This window comes from Thunnus maccoyii, chromosome 22, assembly GCF_910596095.1.
Source record: "Thunnus maccoyii chromosome 22, fThuMac1.1, whole genome shotgun sequence".
In the NCBI taxonomy this organism is placed as follows: Eukaryota; Metazoa; Chordata; class Actinopteri; order Scombriformes; family Scombridae; genus Thunnus; species Thunnus maccoyii.
The window spans coordinates 10031012-10054073 of record NC_056554.1 but is presented as its reverse complement, the minus strand read 5'-3'; the positions used below and the strand labels follow the sequence as shown (position 1 = coordinate 10054073).

At 40.2% G+C, this 23062-nt stretch overlaps 1 protein-coding gene and 1 long non-coding RNA gene across 11 annotated transcripts in view; both read right to left on the bottom strand.

Moving 5' to 3' along the window:
• LOC121888890 overlaps positions 1-9032 on the bottom strand; it is a 70419-nt gene extending 61387 nt beyond the window's left edge. For 2 of the 4 annotated variants that reach the window (XR_006093373.1, XR_006093374.1), the window contains exons 1-3: positions 8941-9032; positions 8025-8242; positions 6277-6380 (exon numbers count right to left, since the gene is read on the bottom strand). This is a non-coding gene — a long non-coding RNA (uncharacterized LOC121888890). Of the gene's footprint in view, positions 1-2241; positions 2747-6276; positions 6381-8024; positions 8289-8940 lie in introns of those variants that run through there. The other 2 variants (XR_006093375.1, XR_006093376.1) reach the window with 2 other exon arrangements.
• Positions 9033-16938: 7906 nt separating this feature from the next.
• Positions 16939-23062, bottom strand: part of ppargc1a (peroxisome proliferator-activated receptor gamma, coactivator 1 alpha) — a 277232-nt gene continuing 271108 nt past the window's right edge. For all 7 annotated transcript variants that reach the window (XM_042400794.1, XM_042400798.1, XM_042400795.1 and 4 more), the window contains 2 exons: positions 22661-22812; positions 16939-20026 (listed from right to left, as the gene is read on the bottom strand). In XM_042400794.1, the coding sequence (XP_042256728.1) occupies positions 19923-20026; positions 22661-22812 (256 nt within the window). In that variant the 3' untranslated portion in view covers positions 16939-19922. The remainder of the gene's footprint in view (positions 20027-22660; positions 22813-23062) is intronic.

Sequence of the window (23062 nt, the reverse complement as noted above, 5' to 3'; positions counted from 1 at the left end):
ATTTGTGTGACAAAATACTATCAATATGCTTATGAAGGCCCAAAAGGGATCAACACATTTGAATAACACCCCCTAAAACTAATGTATTCAGCATCTTTGAAGTGTGCTAGCTATACAAAGCGGGTTAGATAAGGATTTTTCCAAGTCCAGCACAGAGTATTTCTAATGTCCTTTGTTGCTTCTTCTGAGTCTAGTAACTCCATCAATATACCAATTAGACAATGCTTTCCTTACACTTCAGTCCTAACAAAAATATGACATTGACATGACACAACTGTAAAATGGTTTACTCAATAGGGAAAGAATAATATTTAATATTTTGATGGGAAATTAGCCTCTGTATAGCTGTATGTATAGAAAATTAGCAAAGCAGTAACAGCAGTAACAAAATTATTGGTCGAGATACATGTGACTATCACTTAGTTGTTGTTTCAGAGCAATGGACACTGCTATTGTGTATAGAGGGTGTGTTCACTGCATGTGACATGATAAAAAAAAAGAAAAAACAGAGCGGAGGAGATAGAGAGACCACGTCACTTAGGTATGTTTCTTAGCCTGCTTGCTTTTTGTGGTTGTAAATAGAACTTGTGGCCCTTATTGCATTATCTCCCCATTGTAGCAATCCCCAGACAGAAGGGAAACAACAGGGGAGTGAAGGGACTGCAAACAGCAAGCTGCAAACAACTGTTTCTATGCGCTGATTTTGACAGAGAATCATTATTTTATGAATTCAAAAAGTGTTTAGTGCTCTGCTGGTCCTATGTTCTTATGTGAGTGCTCTGATTGATAAATGTATCCTTTGATTTTGAAACAGTACCCTTATGTTGTTGTTATTTAGCCTTTCTGAGGCTACTGCATGGTTAAATCAATGTTTTTTATGAAAAAAATTGCCCCCTCGCAATTTTTAACAGCCCCCCTCAGTCATTTCATCCTGGCCCATGGCCTCCACTTCTCTCCAGTGCCTTTGTTTACATTCAAAACAAGAGAAAGAGGAAGAAGTAGATCAGTAACTGTTGCCCATTGTGAAATGTTGTGAAGACCATATAGCCTCTGGTCTTGTTTGGTATATCCACAAGAAGTTCTCTACATGGCTTCATATGATGAAGACAAGATAATGAAAGATTTAGTGCCGCACCTTTATATTCAGCCCAATATCATAGCAGTTTGTGGAATAGTCACGAAATTTAGTCTATAGATTTGTATGCATGGACACAAATTTTTCATTTTTTTCGTGACACTCAGCACAACTTTCAAAGAGCCTGTCAGGTGGTGCAGTTCAGATGACATACAGGGTTTCTGGATACTGGGTACTGGGTTGTTATATCAGAGATACCATGAACTATCTATAAACTAAACAGCTTAGAGGGGAACTGATTTTACTTGCTTACCATGAACCTTAGCTAGTTAGCCTAACACCAATTATAACTCTATTAGGGCTAAGTCACAATTATTTATGCCAGCAAAACCTCTGACCTAAATTTGGTCATTTGAATGGACTTGCTGCAATCTGTGGATTCGCTTGCAAAGTAACGCAAATTCATCTTGTGGTGACCTTTGACACACGAATTTGGGTTGTTGTCCAAATGTGAATCATTTTAAAGGGTACATATCATGCACATTGGCCGGTCTTTATTTATATTCTGGGGCTCTACTGGAATATCTTTGCATGATAAACTCTGTATTTATCATATACTGGTCCTTTACACAGCCCCTCAGTTCAGCCTCTGTTTGAAACAGGCTGTTTTAGCTTTTGTCTCTTTAAGGCTCCCCTCCTGATGAGCTCACTCTGCTCTGATTGGCTGAGGCCTGAGGCTATGTAAACAAACAGTAGCAGTAGTAGTAGTAGTAGTAATAGTAGTAGTAGTACTTCACTTCTTTTTCTTGTTATTTAGTTGAAATGGAAACTTATCAAATACATCTGTACCAGTGTAATACTGCAAATGAAATGTTCAGAGCAGGCTGAAGTCCTGGCTTTTGACTTTCAGGGAGAATTTTACATACGTTCACCTCAAATCGGTCAAAAAACTTTGACCATGTTTAAGATAATCTGACATCACAGTATAAAAATAACAGAAAATCACAAAAAGCATGATATGTCCCCTTTAAAAGTGCTGACCTTTGAGGGAATGCAGAAAACTGAAGTGCACCAAATGGAAGAAGCTATCGTATTAGCTGTGTTGCACCATCCAGTTTTATAGAACCTTGCACTGCTGAATTAGAAGAAATGCCAGTACAACTTTCTTCTAAATATTCATTTTGCCACCAACATTCACAAATACTTCACAAACCTCAAGAAGTCACTACATCACCAATCTTCCAGCACCATATTTCATGAGGATGCATTAATGAATTTTACTGTGCCACTTTCTGAGAGTGTCCGAGCCCAAACACTTATGAGAGGGTGATGTTTGATGTAGCTCCAAAGTACGAACAACCCCAATATTTTGAACTTCGGTTCAAGAAGTGATAGTTTTCATATCAAAATAACTTTTCAAATAACTGTAAAATACAGAAAGTGAGCAATATATACAAAGATGCTACACAAGATACAGTCCAGGCATTTGTCAATAACTTTGAATTAGCTCCTACAGTGCTGCCTGGTTATGGCTGCAAAACTCATCTCAGATCTGTGTCAGAGGAATCACTTCACCGCCTTTTCTCATGCACTTGCGTCAGTTCTCCCTCGTTGGTTTGCTGATGGACTGCACCCTCACCATGCCAGGCACGCACACTTGTGCAGACACACCTACACACACACCCACAACAAAACATCATGCGACGCTCGGATGTGACACGATTAAGGTGCACATTCACACGGAACCTCACGCACGCAACCGCATGACATCCTCTTAATTTGAACGTGGCAAAATTTTAGTGTGGGGTCATGATTTCATCACGCCATCGTAGCAGCTCATTGGAATGCCTGTCAGATCCCAATCGATTTGCAGTGATGAACCCCAAAAGCACGCAGTCTTGCACGTACATATGTGCACACTTGCACGCACTTTTCGGTATTTATCAAGCATATCATTTGTGAAGAGTATCGTGTGAGAGGAAGTCTGGCAGCCTGATTTATGGCTAGATATTCATGGGGATGGTTTTAGTAGACAGCCACGGGTCTGATCCCCCCCTCACCCAAACCCACACACACATACACACACCCAAGAGAGGCACAATGTACATCTCTGAGTAGACCATCAGTGGTTGTAAAACTGTAGAGTCGTAATGTTCCCCAGCCTTGGGGGCTTATTAGGAGGCATAAAAGCTGCATGCTACCTTCATTCATATTCTCCATAAACACCCTGCCACATCTCAGGTTTTTTTTTTTTTTTGCTGCTTTCCGACTCTGGGCAGTTGGAAAATATAAGCCTCTGTGCCACTATTTTGTGCTGCATGATTGATTTGCAAAATAGGCCTGTACTGGAAATGTATCTGAATAAGGCTAGGATTTGCCTCTGTGTGTAAGTGCAAATTGCAGTGTCAGATCTCCACGTGGATGTTGTTTGTCAGGCGTAAACTCAGCATGGCAGCAATTTTTATTCCTCTCTTTACACCGATGTCTGTATAATCTGCAAAAATAGGAGCTGTCGTTGATTATAGTCGAGGAGAGAGAAAGGACGGGGCAAATTGACATTTCCAACTCGGAAATTCTGGTGAATAAAAAAAGCACAGCGTGCCTGAGATAGTTTTCAGTTATAAGAATAGAATTATTCATTCCCCTACACTGTGCAAAAGTTCAGTACAGGAGAAATCCACTGCAGCTCAAGTGCAGACAATTACAGGGGCCAGTGTGCCGTTGTGGGAATCTGATTTTGAGAGAGTATTATCTGGGTTTGAAAACAGGGCCAGGCCACTGAGATCACACCTCTTATCTCCTGCGTGCGGCAGAGCAGTATTGAAGACAGCCTGAATCACAGCTACAGCCTCTTACCCAATTCAAATCAAACTGTTGGTCCAACTTAGAACTAGGTCGCTTGCATTATATGACAGAGAGGAGGGAGAGAAAGTTAGTTTTGTATGTGGGTGTGTTGCAAGTTTATAATGCGAGTGAGATCCTGGGAAAGAAATAGGAAAATAAAATGGAGGACATGAAAAATGGAGATATGGAGTGAAAAAAAAATAGGAAGAGGGTTTAGAGAGAAAGTGAGTCTATTGTGTGGGGAATGAGCTACTCTGAAGCTACAAGTCATTTGGTTGCCCCTCCCCTTCGCCACTGTACCCCCCCACCCCCCTCCATTCTCCCTCCTCACCCTCGCAGCACAGGAACATCTGGCTTTAAAGCAGCCCAATAAAAGAGCCACTGGGAGGCGAGGAGTGAGCGAGAGAAAAGGTGTGAGAGAATGTGTGAAGGATAGATAGATAGCGGAGAGATGCAGCGATACAGAGAGGCAGGGGTAAAGACAGTGCGACTGTGTAAGAGAGTGCTCGGGGGCTGTCAGAACTGCAGTACTGGGCCCCTTCAAATGACATCCTTCACCAAATCATATTTCACACGTGGCTACAAAGGCCACACCACATTTAGAGCACTCCATCCCCTGCAGGGATGGCGACGGCACTTCTGATTCTTCTTCCTACCAAAAAATGGCCACTTGATACAATTACAGTGTGTAATAAAATATAGTGACAGCACCCACATACGGAAATACTTGCAGCTTGACAATAATTCAAAAGGAACAGGATTTGCATGTATATAAAAAGGTGATAGAAAAGGTTTTAAAAAGTCAGTAAAGTCCGTGTTATACATACTGTGGGGGGGATAAACCCACCTGAACTTTAAGTTTTACATACTTTTCCCTTTGCAGAACGCAGTGTACTTCAGTGTCAAACATAAATTAAAGTACTTTTTATGTAAATATAGGAAATTTTAAAGAAAGACGAATGCTTTCTCGAGTGTATTTGTAAATTGTGCCCGGCTAATATTTATCACTACAACTGTACTACATTATCTCACAATATGTCCCATCAAAATGACAAATCATAAGAGAAAAAGTATCCTCATTTTCCATTGCTGCAGTACAAGTGTGTGTAAGAGAAAAAAAGCCTTGTAAAAAAAGACAGAGTTGATGGTAGTGGGTAGGCTGTGCAGTTGACAGGATGACAGGTATTTTTGACAGCTTCCTGTCAAGCAGGTGTCGCGCTCAAGTCACAGTGTGATCACTGTCATTTGCAATGCTGAGCAGGTTTATATAAGGTTTTGTAGGTAAACCAAGCAGGCTGCTGTCAAAAAATTCAAACTGATGTAAGGCCACTGATTCAATAATCTTTCCAAGAAAACAAGCAACATAGAAAATATAGAATAGTGATGAGTCCAGATAAGCTTTGAAATGGCAGATAAAACGATGACAGTATGCATGAAACTGCAATACATGTGACATCTAGTCTTTTTTTTTTTCCCCAGTTGCATCATGTGCCTGGAAATCCTTGAAATCCAACAGGCAGGAAGCAACAGATTTCATTTGCATTGGTGCTCTGCGCCTCAACAATCCCTGCTCCCAAAGTAGGTCAGCACGAATCGGCGCCTCCGAAAATAATAACAAAAGGTGAGCCCCCTCACTCTCTCAGGGGTGAACGCTCTGCTTTCGTGCGACTCAGATGCTTCCACTGCGAAATGTGCCATATCAGCACTCTCCAAATCTGTAAGCATTATACTAGGCCATATTAAGACACAATATTGCATTCAGTATGCAAAGGCGCTCAGCTCAGCAGCCATTGTAAAAATTTAACAAGACAATAGTGGATACACACACACATTGTAAATATGCAGAGTTTTGTTAGAAGGCATTGGAGCTGAAATTGTAATGATGTTAGTGTGTGACGGGGGCTGCCGCGAAGAGTGAGTGTGCCGCTATAGCCTCATCCTTTTTCATCTGTGTGTTTTCCCAACCCGAAAAGTGAGTTGGAAGACACAGTCTATTCCTTTGGGGGTGTGTAGCTTTGAGTAAAGTGCACTTCATCTACAAGAGTAAGTCAGGGCACTGTATATCACCTCAGCAAAAGCACACTGTTCCAAAAACACACACACACACATAATTACACTAGGCCTATGTCCTCTCACTCCCAGATTCACTCACTTGCACACAAAAACACACCATGCCCTTCCTCTTTTTGCCTCTGATTCTCACACATACACACGCCCTCTGTCAGTATTTGAACAGTACATGCAATGTCCAGAGACCGAGCTTCATGCACAGTTAATGTCTCTGCTGTCCAGATGATTAACGTTACCCGATTCCCTTTCCCAAACGTTGCCCAAATTCCACTCTCCTCCCGCTTCACCTTCTGTGTTGCGCTGACTCCTGGGCTTCAGGTAAAAATAGCCGCTCCACCCTGTTCCTCTCTGCCGTTACACAACCTGCTGTGCCTCCACTGGGATATCAGACCTAGATGAAATTGATTTTATTGAGAGAAAGGCTTGCATGTGTCAGAAAATACAATGCCCAAGAGAATTTTGGATTTTAGGACTACGCATATCTGTAGATAAGGACTGTCACTAATATTAACTTGAACTACAGTTTGAACATGAAAAAAAGAACATTCAATCTGCAATTATCAGTTCAAATTAAAAATACACAATGTACAAGAGCAGGACGGGCCTTAATCCAGCTACTATTGTTTTTTTTTTTGCTAATGCAAAGTGGAGAAAACTTGTGAGCTGTGCTAAAGAACAGATAGTGGTTACAGTGAGCCATCTGAGAGGTAATGTGAGGAAGCGTTGTGGATTCTTATATAGATGGGAAAATTGTACATAAAGGTAAGACTGTTCATCAACTTTGTAAAATGCAACTGTTTTATAACGTTAGCTTGCCACTAGCTTGTTAGCTTGCCACAAATGAAAGGAACAACTTCAGTCCTTCAATGTAGTTTAGGATAAGACCACGTGAGTTGCCTTCAATTAAATCAGACAGTTGTTCTAAGTTGTAATTTTTTTAATCAAAAAATTGTTTTGACTTGAATTTTTGAAAAAAGCAAAGACACGTTTCTGCCAAGTTCAACGGGCTAATTAAATTTAGACACCTCAAAACAGACAGCTGTAGCTTTATAGAGTCCCATTTTTTCAAGGCTGTCTTAAAACAATACTCACATATCCATATGTTCATTGAAAAAGTTATTGGGAGCAGCAAATGCTCCTCCTGGCCATACTGGCCCTGAAGGGATTCCTTCTGAATGCAATTTCAGTACAGTTTAAGTACATTAAGAGATAGGGGTAAACAATGCCAAAGCGAGTTCATCCAAAGCTAATATAAGGCTTCAGCAGTCTGAGCTAGACAAATTAAGCAATTATCTTCCTAAGTTTGAGTCTTGTTAGAATGAAATTCCCTCTTTGTGCAACTAGTTTTACACTGCAGCTTAGTATGAAAACATTGTCCAAGGGTAACACAATGAGGGAATTTTATACTAAAAAGACTTGGGACTTTGGAAGATACCCACTTGATTTGATTGAAGCATCATATCAACTTCAGCTGAATGTTAGAATTCATTTTTCCACAGAACGAACAATGTAAATCTCATAAATTGACATAATGTAGGGAAGATATCCTTCACAGCCAGTATGGTGAAAAGGAATGATTACAGCAAACATTAAAATGAACTTGAAATAATATGAACCTATCCTTTAACAATGCTACGGGCAATGCATAATATACACAGTCCCACTCTGATATTGATCACTGATTCTAGATCGTGGCCCTGGATTTGTTGGGCCACCAACTGGAAATTCACACTACTGAACTCAAAGCTCACAAAGCTGCATTGAGCTGCAGACTGGTGGTTTGTCAGATTCTCCGTGGGATCTGCAGTACAAGCAAGCATATTGGATAAATGGAGCCTTAACTCAGAATACAAACTTCAAAAAATCTGACATGCAGTAAGAACATTAAAAGCATCTGCTTGTTAACGTGTTAGCCCTAAGCACCTGATAAGGCGATAAATATCAAAGCTTGTTCCTTTGAGTTTGTTTAGAAGTCTCTCTGCCCCCAGTTGTCAGATTGCTTAATAAAACTTCAAGTAACTCAGTCAGAATTTACCTGTGACAAGTGATGCAAAACAGCTTTGGGATCGCTCCCAGATTACCGTGTCAGTGATAGGACTGGATGTGAAGTTGTTGCCCGTGGCCAGAATGCACACATTAGGAGTGAGTGGAAGCTCTCCAGCATGGCATATCTCTTTATGTAATGCAATAGCATCTGCTGAAGGCGTTGACATTATCCCAAAACTGAGCCATCCGGTCGGCATGCCAACAAGTCTGCAGACAAGAGATCTAAAATGTGAGTCTGCAACAACCAGACAAACTAGGAAAGAAAGATGAACAATAATTGTTGGTCTAAAGCCATTAGTTCAGAAAGATAGACTATGTTGAAGGTAAGGCTTTGTAAAAGGGGAAAAGCATTTACAGTGTAAATAACAATATCTAATTCAAAATAAAAGATATGTTTATAGGATTGATTCAGTTAGTTTTACATCCTATAGGCTAAAACAAGTTGCCATATGGCACAGACTGTTCCACATTTTATCTCATTGTTCTGTCTAGCTGAAAAATTGCAAACGAAATGTTTGTACTCTTTTTACAGCTTAGCATTTACAGACTGAGTGTGTAATAATGGAAAAGCAAATACATTAGGAGGGTTTTGAAAATAATAAAAGAAAAACTCTGTGTCAGTGAAATTGGGGAGAGCAGTAAATCAAGACCAAACAAACAACAGGGGACTTGAATAACTGACACACAGTTTCCAATTAAATCACACAAATCTGCAGAAATAGTGTCTGGCTCTCTGTGAGGCTACCCACTGTTGGGGGGAAAAAACATGTAAATGCAGAATTTACTTAAAGGTCTCGATCATCTAAGGGCTTCTTACTTAGCTTTCAAATGATGTATGAGATAAAACATTTAATGCCTCTGGATATTTGCAAGTTAAATGTGAAATTATGAGGAGAAAGCATTACCAGTCGCAAGTTTGGAAGAGCTAAGTTCGATTATTAACTTCTCCTTTGCAGAACTGGATAGTGTATCCTATCAGCTGTGTTGTGTGCATGTGGGCATGTTGCCACTCTCCAATCAACGTTGATTGAGTCCAGGTGCAAGTTTGTCCTTCCAAGTGCTACAGAGCTGAATCGATACCAATTCACCCACCAAATTTGTTCACGCTTGCAACAAAACTCTTGAATTACAGTATGTCGCCTTTTATATCCAAATGGTGTCAAATTCACAATGCAGACATAGCGTCCCAGGCTCACATATCTGTATAGCACATTGAGTGTCCTGCGTTGTCCTTTAGCAGCAACTGGTGTCCTTGTATCATGTGTCAGCATTCAATACAGTGTGTGCCTGGCTGCACCAGTGTTACACAGAAAAAATTCCTGCATGATATTGTACTTCGTGGAACAAGTGATTCTGATGGTCTCCTATGAAATTGTATCAAAAGTAAACTTCAGCCAACCTCATTTGGCACTTGTTAACAGAATACGCATTTCTTGGAACAATCATGTGGTCAGAATTCCTTGAAGTAATCAAACGTTAAAAGCTTTCTTTACTTACACGCATGAGAAATTACTATAATATATGTAGAAATACTATAATACAATTGTTCCTCCTCTAACATGAGCAACCGGCTTGTTACATTTAAAAATAAGCATTCCTGAAAGGTGAAGACGTCCCACAAACTTCCCTTTGTCCTACAACTTATTGCCCTGTCTCTCTTTAACAAGACGCAGGCGTGCTTGAATGGAAGACCGGTTCTGTCCTTCACACTGTCTGATTTGCTTAGGAAAGGCGCTCACGTCTAATACTAATCTGAACGACAGCAGTGGAAATCTTGGCTCAGTTTCAGAGGCTAGATTGGGCCTGGCCCAATGACCTTCTCTGAGAGAACATGGAAAGTTTGCCGGCTCAATATGTCACAGCCAGCATGAGCTTAGAAAGAGAACAAGAAAGGAGTGATTAAATGGGTTAGATCCGTGGCTGGCTTTGGTAGATGTCAGGAGGAGTGCAGCTCCGGTTGTACTATGAGATTATCGCAAATTGTATCAGGCTGGAACTCTCTCATCATGGATGCATCCAACTTTTCAGAGCAATGTTTCAAAGAAAAAAAAGAATAGGAGACAATTTTCTAATTCCAGAAATATTTCACTCCTTATTCTCGAGGTGATTGAGTTTTTTTTTTTTCTGAATATCGCACTGCAGCAGTTCAGTTCACTTTGTATCAGTGCAACAAGTCTAACACATCAATAGCGTTCAATAAAGTCAGCCTGACATTATAATAAATGACAAAGCTATCATTTTGTTAGGAGTGAGAGTAAAGAAATCCCCTTTCAGGCATCCCGCTGGATCAGAGCAGAACCCATCCACTGAAAATCAGTGCTTCGCTGACATAAACAACTGATAATTCTGAAATTGGACATTTCTTAAGGCATAATTATAGCAGCTGTAGTAAGTTTAAAGCAAATTAGCATCACAGGAAGTTGAAACAAAGTGTTAAAACAGGGTTAATTGAATTGTAAGCCTTGTCACAGAAGATTACCAAGTCCAAGAAACACCACTTTAATTGCGTTATTACCATGTGGATTAAGGCATGGGGTATTTTTGCCCAGTAATTATAGCTTAACTGTCCGTGCATTTTAATGCACTTTAGTCAGGACGATTTGGGTTGAAATTTTTGACAGTCTGAACACAGAGAAAAGTTCCATTACAAAATGTATCAGTAATGCTTTGGGATAAGTCTGGCATTTCAGCTGTAATTGTGCCCACAAAACAAGGATTAAAAGGATATTTGGTGATAATGAGTAAGTCATTTGACAAGACATTGCCTTGATTTGATGCTATTTATATATCAGAGGAGAGAATCAGGGGAGCTGAAATGAAAGAGACTCAGTACACTGTGGTCATTTTTTCCATTTTCAGGTTGTATGTCAGCCATGGAATCTTTGCAACATTTAGCCTGTGTTCTGCTATCTACCTAACAACTTTTGACCTAAAAATTTTCATCCAGCCCCCACATCCAAATATTAGTTAAATTACAAAGCATAATTGGCAACAGAGTACTTTATTAGCCATGCTAGCGGTTACATGGATGGAAATGTTGGTGTGTCAGTTGGTCAGTCCACTACTATGGTGAAGTCTGAAATAGGTCAACAACTATTGAATGGATTTCGATGAAATGTTTTGAAATATCCATGGACCTCAGAATGTTTCCTGAGTTTTCATCCAGTGCCACCAGCTGGTCATAGTTTTCCCTTTGTGTAATATGTCAATATCTAAATAGAGTCTTACAGAATTTTGTGATGATGAACCCTACTCACTTTGGAGATCCTTGACTTTTTCTCTAGTGCAACTATGAGGTTCACATTTAGGTTTTTGAATGAAATATCTTGACAACCATTGGATTAATTGCCATCGAATTCCATTTGCCATCAGGTCAACATTTATCAAAGTAAAAAAATATTTCTGTTTTTGACCAAATACCTGCAAAACTAATGATATTCCCATTAGCCTCAGATACAAATGTTAGCATACTAACACTAAAATAAGTTGGTAAACATGATAAACATTATACCAGCAAAACATAGCATTGCCAATGTAAGTATGTTAGCATACTGGTGTTAGCATTAGCTCAAAGCTTTGTGCCTAGTAGCTACAGCCTCACAGAGCAGCTAGCGTGGCTGTAGACTCTTGTTAATGGACAAAAACACATCTCTGTCCTGTTTGTGTTGCTGAACCTTGTTTTGCTGCTGTTGTGACTGGTGAAGTGAAGATATTATTTTGTGAGATGGACTGTATTCAGAGAACTTGAGGTCTTAAATGGAGTGTTAATGTCACTGAAGGACATGGGCATATGCCTTCTTTCGATACTGTGATTCCCTGCTTCTGTCCACTTTCTATACTCCATATGTTGGTGAGGTCACGAGAACACTTTTACAGCAGCCTTTTTGGAGCTGCTGGGAACTCCGTGTGTTGTGTTGCTCAAGGACACGACAACAGGGCAGATGCTTCCAGACACAAGAATTTGATCATGGGCCCTCCAATTAAACTGTGGCCTCCCTACTTCTCACATTCATGATTTCAACAGCCAGGGAACCCAGGATGGTTACAGAATATCATTAGCCTAATGGACGGGAGCGCAGGATGGCAGGAATGAATGATTGCATTACGGTGCCATTTGCCGCAGACTCTACATTGACATAGTGCAAACAAACAATAACTGTCCATGTGCCCATTCTACTGTATTGTGATGGCTTGCTGTGTGATACATGAGTTCATGCTGGGGTCTGAGAGAGAGGGGGAGATGCTCTCATGCGCCCTTGTGTCAGAGTGAGTGGAGTGGGTGGGGGCTAAGTAGCTGGGAACTGGATTTAGACACAACTCTGCAATCCACCAGGACCACTGCAAAAAATACAAGGAGCAGATAAGAGACAGAGGGAGAGAGACACAGATAGAGAATACATAGAGAGGGAGAGAGCACTCAGCTTTTTTCTCTTTCCAAGCCATCTTGTCAAGAATGCTTGAATGGAGCCATTATGAAGCCTGGATCCAACCAGTATGGGATATTTTAAATAACAAGAATAAAAACTACACAGCTAGATTTACACTTTCAAAAGCAGTGGTTTCCAACTGGAGATTGGGGTCCCCAGAAGTGATCCTGAGCTGTTTCCAATCCAACTGAAATTAAATTGTCTTTTTTAGTCTACTTCATCATAAAAAAATTCTTTGGTTTCATGATTGTACCCCCAAGTTCTACATTATTTTGATTAAATACCTTTCCATCATCCGCTTGCATAAGCTGGAGACCTTATTTCGATACAGCAAATCAAATCTACTATAAAACGATAATGTGGCATTCCATTATAGGCAAAGCAGACGGTCACACTGAGCCTGATAGCATCCTGCTACACAACACAAGAACCACAGACTCCAAACAAACTCACATAGCTTTCCTGCTAAAGTCTCCTTCTTATTTAACTTACGAACACACGTTTTGTCCGAGCCACCACACAAACATTAAGTTAGCAGGCCACATAGCTAATTATAGCTGCAGGACATAAAACAGCTGTAAACATACTTGAAAATGTCACTTTGCTCTGGTTAGATAGTGGTTTGGTCATTGCTCTTCAGACTCCCTGTTAGCAACACACTGTCTGCCCACACGACTTTGAGCTACAGCAATTTGTTTATTTTGTCTCCGTCTTGTATAGTGTAACACTGGTATCCTGCCAGCTAATGTCAATCAAACAAGCCCCCCACCTCTCCCCGGCTGGCTGAGACAAAAAGGAGCATTTCTGTTTTCCAAAGACCTTTTTTATTCAGTCTCATAATACAAAATTATTAACAGCATGTTTAAAAAAAACATGTTAACATTAATTTTGACTGCAAAGAAGTTGATTCAGTTGGACTTTAAGCACAAAACTGTGTGTTCACACATTTGATAAATGAGGCCTGCAGTGTTTACTTCTGTGTGTAATGAAGCTAAAGTCATTTTGTAATTCAGGTCTCATACTATTTTTTATATGCAGTACTTGATGTTCTTAATCCAGTCTTTAACAGACTGTAAATGACCTATTTGTATGAAGGAAATAAGCATATTTGATTTGTCAGTATTTTAATGAAGTCATTAAGTACTTAAGTCATGGAAATTATGTTAATTGTTATTGATGCTACTTGATGATTGCCAAATAATTAGCGATGATATGCTGCTCACATCATCACATTTACATGTAGCTCTCTACATCGTCTCGTTAGCGACGGCGCCGTGACGCTGGGCCTATCAGGATCCACTCTCACCACCCGCACTCTCTTGAGTCTGGGAGCAAGGGGACGGAGTGTCTGCAGGGTGCCATCACAGCTTTGGCCCAAAGAGCGCCATCGCAGCCTTGTCATGTTGAGTCAGTCCCACTTCGCCTCTTTCCCTCTCTCACTCTTTCTTTTTCGGTCAGGTGATGCACACACAGAAAAAGCCCGGCTGTCTACATCCGGAGCCCTAACGCTCTCTGTCAGCTGGCTGTCCCTGCGGTCATCTTTCTGCTGACGTCCCTTCTGTGTGGCAGAGAGTTGCCAGCCCCAGCATTCTTAAAGGCCTGCCATGGCCTCGAGGCACAGGAAGCAGGTAAACGGAAGTGCGTCAAGGCGACACTGATCTGTTAGTAGATGATCAAATGGCCAAATCACCAAATGATTGCCCTCTGGATCTGATTCCTATGCTAATCCATCAACAAAATCTATATGAACACACAAAAACCGCACACATCATTACAGACACTAAAACACTGGAATCTTTTAGGTTTCCCTTTTTTGTTGTTCTAATTAATACGCCACGTCTTGGGCACACTCGAGGTAATTAACATTGTTTTTGCCAGCAACACACAGCAGATGGTGATTGAAAATAGAGGGATGAGTCGCTCAATCAACCACCATTTGTCTGTAGCCATTAATTATCTAGCGAAGAATACATTCAGTCCCCAAAGTTGATAGTTTGGGGGGAAGAAGAATACTGTCCTTCTGTTCCTCATTACTCTTTAACAGCAGAAACTGCTGAAACTAGAATGCTGGATAGGGAGATTGCGATTTTAATAGCACTGTCATTATCTTCTCCCATAAGGTGGCATACGATAGAAGGCTTGTAGGAAAAAAGAAAAAAATTGCGCTAACAAAGAAGCGTTTCAGTAAGTGGATGCCAAGCAACATCTAGTGGTTCATTCTGTTCAGATTCATCAAAGACCACTTTCAGAGATGATAGGAACAAAATACACAGTTTCATTCAAGATGAGGGGTCTAGAAACCGCCAGAGGAAATGTTTATTTTTCCTATAATCAAATAAAAGCCATTGTGTCACATGACCATTGCAACAGAACACTACAGGCCATGTGACTTAACCAATCGTCTCCAGTTTGTGCGTGCAATCTGATTATAATAACAGCCTCTGGCCTGCAGCTATGGCAGTTATGATATCATGATGTTTCAGATTTAGCGTTTTCCTCTAGTTTCAGTGAAAGTCTTGTTGGTTTTGCTTCATTAGAGTACTACAGGAGCATCAAGTTCTGCCTGGTAACATATTATTATTACACACTCAGCTTATATGAAATCTTCTAAAAATAAAAAGGCGACAGGAGGGACAGAGAGAAAGAGGGCAAGAGAGAGACACAGCGAAGAGGAGTTCGGGGGATTGAGCAAAGAGAAACCTTGAAGGGACACTAGAGGCAAGAACTCAGCGACGCAGCGTCACATTTTGGCATAGTTTCTTTGATGTTATTTTGTCATCGCCAACAGCTCCCTAATCCTACGTCTTTGGCACATTATAATCTTGTTTTTATTCTTTCTGCCAGCCTCGTAGTCGGAGATAATCAGTGTCACCTAACTTTAATTATTGAGATACAATCTGAGACAAATGTTGTTGCTTCAATGTCAGTTGTTCTCTATTGATACAGAAGGGAAATTTGTCCTCTTGATATATCTTGTGCTAGGCTGAGAATTTTAAAAAAAAGAGTTCTTGATAGTAAATTACCGGTAGAATTGCTCATGTTCCACCCCACAGGCTTTAATTAACTAGTCTCAGGTAGTCTAATCTTATTATCGATGACTGCTTTTTCCACACCCTGACCTGCTTACATGATACTGAGAGAGACAGGAACATGAGAAAAATATAGTAGAAGGATGATATTCTCACAAAAGAGTCGAAGGTTTTCATTTTCAAGTTGTGCTTGGCTACCAAAATTCACAAAACACAAACCATTTACACATTCTTGTCACATTGCTGGAAACAAAGGCTGAATAGTCGGTGCCATTTTCAGGATTTTAACAGCATCCGACACAGCAGCCTCAGCTAGATGCCAAATAAAATACAGAGCTACACAACTCAGCGGCAACATCTCAGTGTTTGTCCCACAGAGAGCCCAGCCCCATCAAACCCCATTATCTCCAAGGCTACCACTTACTTCCAACTGGAGTAGAGATAGCTGCTTATCTACTGGTTAATAATAAAAAAGACACATAACAGATAGAAAGAAAAAAAAAAAGCCATTCTATCGTGATGGAAAGAGAGAGGTGGGGAAAAAAGCCGACAGGGAGCAGAGAGATTTCCAGGGACAGTTTCATTCTGTGGAAAGGGCAAGCAGAAGGAGACCTCCCGCTGTAATGCGGCAGCCAAGCCGAAATGAAAGCCAGCCGCTCTCTTCTCTGGGGCTAAACAGCGGCCTTAATAAAAAACACAATCAGACCCCCAACCTTAAAGTTTAATGCACATTCTTGCCATATTTCTCTTTGCACCAGTAAAAAAAGGACATGGTAGAAGCTCCTGGTGTGATCCCAGCTCCTAGGCAAAGATGTGTGTGTGTGTGTGTGTGCGTGTGTGTTAAGAAAAAAAACGGGGTTGTTATAGTCATAATGAAGCCCCATTGAATATCAAGCACACCATCAACTCACTATAGCTCTCCATCCTGTTAATGAAATTGTTCCCCCCAACTTTTTAATTAACTTGCAGACTCATGGTGTGGAGTCAAGTTGTGGACACAGACAAAGACTACAATGTTCTCTCCCAGGTGATATGAATATCAAAGAGGGAAGTTGCTCTGAATTAAGCTGAGTTTCTTTATCAGGGAGGAAACTTCAGAGAGAGACAGATGTGCCGAGGATGGGCTCGTGTCATTTCTCCTGCGTCAGTCAGCTTTCATTCAACACTTTGATATATCAGCGCAGGAGGGAGGGATGATGGATTTATTGTGAATCCGCATTTACAACATGAAGTGTTTTCATAACTTTTTTTTTTTTAAAATCTGCCATTTAAAAACTTAAAGGATGTCTCCTTGGTACAGTAGTAATCAGAGAGAGCACAAATCATAATCACTCCAGAGCGCTAAGTGAAAGTGGTACAACAGCGCTTGATGACGGGACATTCATCACAGGAAAGAGAAGATAATAAGGAAAGAAAGATCTTTTTTTTTTTTCAAACACATTTCCCTTTATTGGCATGGTGAGGCTGATGAGAATTGCACATAAAAAATAAAATTCACAAGAAAGTTGTACAATAGGTAGAACCACAAAGGCATTGGTAAGGACTTGGCAGAAGGCAACGTGGATAGGACACAAACAGGTAACAACCCATAGCGATCCCCCCTCCCCCCAAACACCCATACACACCCACATATACGCACGCGCACGCACACACACGCACGCACGCACACACACACTCACTTAAAATCACAAACTCACTCATACATACATAGGCTCATACACATATTGTCCTTCCAAAAGAAACATGATTACCGAACAAACGTTTAAGCAGTGGCAAAGTCCTCAATAGGTCACATTATTAAAAAGTCTGCCACAGTTGAAATTTGAACCATAAGGTGTTATAATATATTGCTACTCTAGGCAATTTACAAAGCATTTTTTTATTACAATGATTAAAGCCACATCTATCAAATGGGACACGACACCATTACCCAAACGCTATACAGACAGCAAAAAAGTAAAACAATGTCATAAAACACAGGTAAAGGGTTTTTTTTTTTAATCCTTCCCTCGACCAATTTTTGCCTCTTTGCATCATAAAAATTTGCCGTTTCTTGTCTCCACAGTCAAACTCCATGAAAGAAAGCCTGTGATCAGCAAAGCTTTCATACAAAAGATTTTTCCTTCCCGTGATGGAAGCTGGTTCTCTCATTACTTGGCTCTCGCTAGAAACGGGATATTAATTGAACCAGAAACTGCAAGGTTACCTTTTATGTCATGTCGACGGTGCTGTGATATCTGGACTGTGAGTGGGGGTGGAGGGGCGGGTGGTAATGGAAAGTGGTGCGGCATGCGATACATTGTTGAGTAGTTTTCTCTAGGCTTATAGAATGTCATTTAAAATCTGCCAGTTAAGACAGCTGAGGGGCAGATATCCAAAGTGGTATATACTGTACCGACTGCCATCCTGTAATAGCCATGCACTACACAACAAACAGTTTCAACTCGACACATTTTACACACAGGTTGAAGTTAAGAGTCAGTCACGTTTTGCACAGATGTCACAAGGTAATGCGTGCATTACAAATTACATAGACTCAATTACATCTTAAAGGGAAGAGCAGGTGGGAGAGGGGACATTCAAGTATTTACCGCACAGGGTAATGTCACGGTGATGAAATGCCAAGATACTGGAATGGAGTCATCCTAGCTACCAGCGACTGGGTAATGGGTCAAGTCCAAAAATCACACAACAATAGGAGCTAAAATACAACTCTGAAAAATAATTTATTGCTTTTTATATAGTTTTTTCTTTCATTTATATTATTATCATTGTTATTATTATTAATCATCTTGTAATTATTGTGAAGAATATTAGTAGTATCATCATTGTATATATATATTTTGTACATCAAATACAAGATCTTTAAAAAATTCAGGAAAGGAAATTGTAAACTTTTGTTTGGCATTCACATAATCAAGCGTGAGTGGAGCAATGACAAAAGTGTTTACAGTGGTACAAGAAAATTCCTGCAAAATCATTTTATTGCTTCATGTTCTGCTTTTGTGAGGAAAAAAGAAAAACCAGCGACGTGCTGCCGATCTGACTGATAGTGGAGACAGAAATCACTAAAATGATGAGCGGCACATCTGAAGAGGGGGCTGACTGCTGGAGTGATTAGCTGAATGTTCTGATTGTTTCAGAAAGGCATAGAAGGTAATATTATCCCCACCAAACCATTTATTGTACACCCTGTCTAGTGATTGTAAGTTAAATAACAAAAAAAAAAATCAAATAACAACATAAATAGCAAATAAATTTCATGAGGTACGCCATGTAAAATGGAGCCCATAAATATTTTTGATTCAAATATTAAAATAAATAGATAAATATGTGTTTGTACTGATTGAAAAGATTTGAATGCATTATTATCTCTCACTGAAGGTAATCAAAACGAGAACCATACAAAGCAATAAAATCAAACCGTGTTGTATTTATATACTGATTGCTTCAGAAATCATTAATAAAAAATGGGGTACCTTTTTTTACAATCATGAAAAACACGTTAAAAATGCATTTTACACTGGTTGTATAAGCAAAAACACTGATTGAGAAACTTTATAAACAGAGAAAACTATACATGGTTGACTGTTTTTTTCCAAACAAAATAACTTAAAAACGTTTCTTCACATGCTCCCTCAAAATGAGCAATCGCACACATCTTTTTTCTTTTTTTACAATCATAGCATGTCTTCAAAACATCATGTAGGTGTACAATATGTTTTACAGTATTGTAATTACTACAGATCGACATTCTGAATTAAGAAATTTTCTCCTCATTTTTAAAAAAGGCTGCGTTTTACAGTGCATAGCTGTAACAAATAAAGAACTTTATCCGATATGTACATAAAATAAAAATATTCCTTTTTATAGTATTTGTAAATACACAGCTACATTTCTCCTTAAAATGTAGACAACAATGTTACCTTGAGAATTTTACTTCCAAGATACAATTCCCTATACTCTTGTTTGTAATGTAACACCAGATCCAAACACCAGATTTAAAAGAAAGAAGAAAGAAAATCAACAGCAAAAGAAAAACAAATCTGGCTGAACAAGCTGCATGTCTTCACCCCCAAACAATTGTGGGCATTGTAGTGCTTGGAGAAAAAAAAATATGAAAGTTTTTTTTTCTTCTTTCACTGATGGTTGTACAGCAGTAGAGTGCACCAAACCTGTGCACCAGGTTCTGAGGGTTCACTGGCTTTTCCAGAATGCAAAGTCTCTTCCCAGCTCTTCAGCAGCTATGTTCATGTAAACTTTATTTTTGATATATTCATTTATATTGATATAGGTCTATAGACTTATTCTTATATACTCTATGACATAGAGTGTAAAACTTCTTGTAGTCTCGTCGTCAAAGGAGCGAGAAACAACAGTGAGGTATAAGAAGTCCCTCTTTGTGACAGACGGCAGGTGCCATTGAACTGGTTACCTTCTCAGGCTGCGCTGGGCCTCCCTCAGCAAGCTGTCAAAATCCATGGAGTCATACTTGCTTTTTGTGGAGGCTGGATCAAAGTCGTCAGAATGGGAGTCTGAAAGGGGGGCAAGTTGAATTGTGGTCAGAGTTGTGCAAAGCATGATTTCTTTAAAAATGTTCATAAAGGGCGACGTTCACCTTTGTATTCTTAGAAAACGAATGGTCAGAGCTCACAGAATATTCTGCCTTTTCACCATTATTGCTCAGTCATGTGTGTTAAATAAGCTGTTAAAGGAGTAGTTTTTTTTTTTGCTTTCTTGCCAAGAGTGAGATAAGATTGATACCACACTAACATCTGTATGGTAAATGAAGCTCTAGCCAGATGACAGCTGTAGCTTCTCACTAGCTGCTAGCATAGTTTAGCACAAAGACTGTAAACACCAAGAAACATCTAACCTGTGACAAAAGGCTTTATATGAGAGAACACAAATATGAGAGTGGTATCAATCTCCTTGTCTAAGTAAGCATGTAAGCGTATTTCCCAAAATGTTGTACTATTGCTTGAAGTTTGGGCGTGTTTAGAACTGCATCTTCCCTAAAACCAAATGATGTGTTCCCTGTCAAAGTTGACTTTTTGGCGTGTAGGGCATTGTACATAGAGAATATTGCACTACATATTGTATGTCCTGGGCCAGACTTTAGCGCAAAGCACAATAAATTGTTTATACAAAAACCAATTAATTACTACCAACAATTTCAGTTATTGAAGGATGACAAACGTACAAAAGTACAAAGAGGCCATAGATGTGAAAGCGTATCCTTCTGTCTCTCCGTCTCTTGTGTCCTATTTTTCCTGATCAACCTGATAATACATAAAGAGTATCTTATCTCTGCCAACAGACAGCTTCACAAATGGGGCCCCCAAAGGGCCCAGCAGCACACTCCAAGAGCTTTGAGAAATGGGAATGACCATGGCAGCTAGGAGATGCCAGTCGTGATCTAATGCAATGGCCAAGGGCTGGATTTTGTCACACTGCGCACCTTGAGGGATGAAAAATACCCCGGCGCTCTACTTAAAACTAATGGACAGTGTCTCCGAAAACAAAAAAAAAGAAGTGAGAGCCAACAAGATTGAGAAGACAGAGAGAGGTTTGGATACCACACTATTATAAGAATCTCCCTTCCTCTCAATCTCTTTATCCTGTGCTATCAGTATGGGGACGACCAAAATAGCCCGATCCTGACAAAGAGGCGGTCGAATGAAGGCCTTTCCATTTCAGTAGACTGATTAGTCAATCTTGGTATAATGTCTATCCTCAAGGCTTTAGGATTAGCAACTGTTTCTGTGTGTCAATTTCTCATCATGTCCTCTTTTAAAAAGCTCATGGCTTCCAGCATGTGCTTTGAAAATGTATAGTAACCGCTTCATTTATTGAGGAAAGTGCTCTTCTTCTCTCAAGTGACCCATTGACCCTCTTGTAGTGGTGCATTATACATTTTTGACCTCCCATATTGCTGGTAAATAAATGTCAGAGGAAAACTAGCTGCAGAGGCAACAGTCAATACCTATCTTATATGTCATCATTAAATGGAAAAGATGATCTTTTGTGGCTGTGCAACACTTAACATAATGGAGCATTTGTCCCTTAAGTTTGAATGTGGCTGCTCAATTATCGACACTTTTATTATTGTGCTACTAACAGAAGAGAAGAAAGAACCTTTTTATTTTTGCATGTCAAAAGTGGGGCATCATGCCAGATGGAAAAAGCCTTGATTTCATTGATAGCTTGCATTATTTATCAAATGCGTCATTCAACGCTCAGCTACATCCATTTGAGTTCAGATATGTCTCAGATTCATGCGTCAGACCGATATAGGAGCTATATACATACCTATCCTACATATATGCACTTTCACTCAGAGGAATCACTTAGATTATATGAATTCTGCTATACTGTACAGTCTACCACGACCCCCAGACTTCCAACAAAGGCAGTAGGCATGCATAAGTAGGTATGCTCCTACAGTGGCCCATCCCTCTATTTAAATGACTGGCCCCTACGTGACACATGGAAGCTCTGCCTAGATCAACGCTGCAACAGCTGGCAACAGATGGAACCTCACTCTGGAGACTCTGGAGGGATGGGGGAGGTTGCTGGGACTTAACCTTGCTCCCACCTTCCTCTTCCTCACCTCATCTCCTCTTGTTCTCCTACCACGTCTTTCTCCTTGTAATTTCATCTCTACTCCTCCCTCCTCTATGCACTTAAAATGATTCTCACACCCACGCACGCATATATCGAGCAAAGAGAACATGAAAACACACCTTGTGTACAGCGGCACACACGCTTTTAAGTGCTATCTTTCTCCCTAATGCCTTGCTTTTCATATCAACAAAGTAGAAACAAGCATCCAATGTCCACGTGAGTAATGGGGTCTGTCTTGTTTTCCTGGAGATACTACAGCTACTAGCAGGGAAGAAATGGAGCTCTATTCTCAGCATGTTCACGGGCTGACCTCTGAACTCTGTTTGCCCTTTTGAGCCACAAATGCCTGATGGACACATTCATGGCTGTAGGAATGGTTACTAGCACTGAGATGGGTCTCTTTTGATCTGGAAGCATCACTCAAGCTGTATTATTCCCCCTCCTTTTCCCTTTCCCTCTTTTCACTGTCAGTCCTTCCAGCCACGCAAATATACTGCATGACTGCAGGGGGCTGATGGAGAGAACAACAAAGCTGCACTTACCCAAGTCTGTGTAATGTGATTTGCAGAACTGCTTTTGTCCGCCAAAGCACAGCTCGAACTGAGGCTCGTTTGACCTGCGTAAGGTGTGTCCGTTCTCAAGGGCGGCAAAGGCGTCACAAGTGTAGCGGTACGTGATGAAGCCAAAATTGTCCCTGGTCAAGAATAGAAAATGATATGTCAGAGTGGTGCTGTGGGGTAACAATAACTGAACAGAGGGCCTTGTCTTAGATGAAGATCATGCTATTTATATGCAAAAGAGAATCAATAAAAGTGTATCTGTGGGGCTCCTTAGGCCTAGAAATAGATGGATCAAGAGATGCTCTGAGACTGCAAAAGCTCTGTCTTTGTCTTAAACCTTTACACTTGCCTTTGCTCAAAATTCCACAGTTACAGCAGAAGATT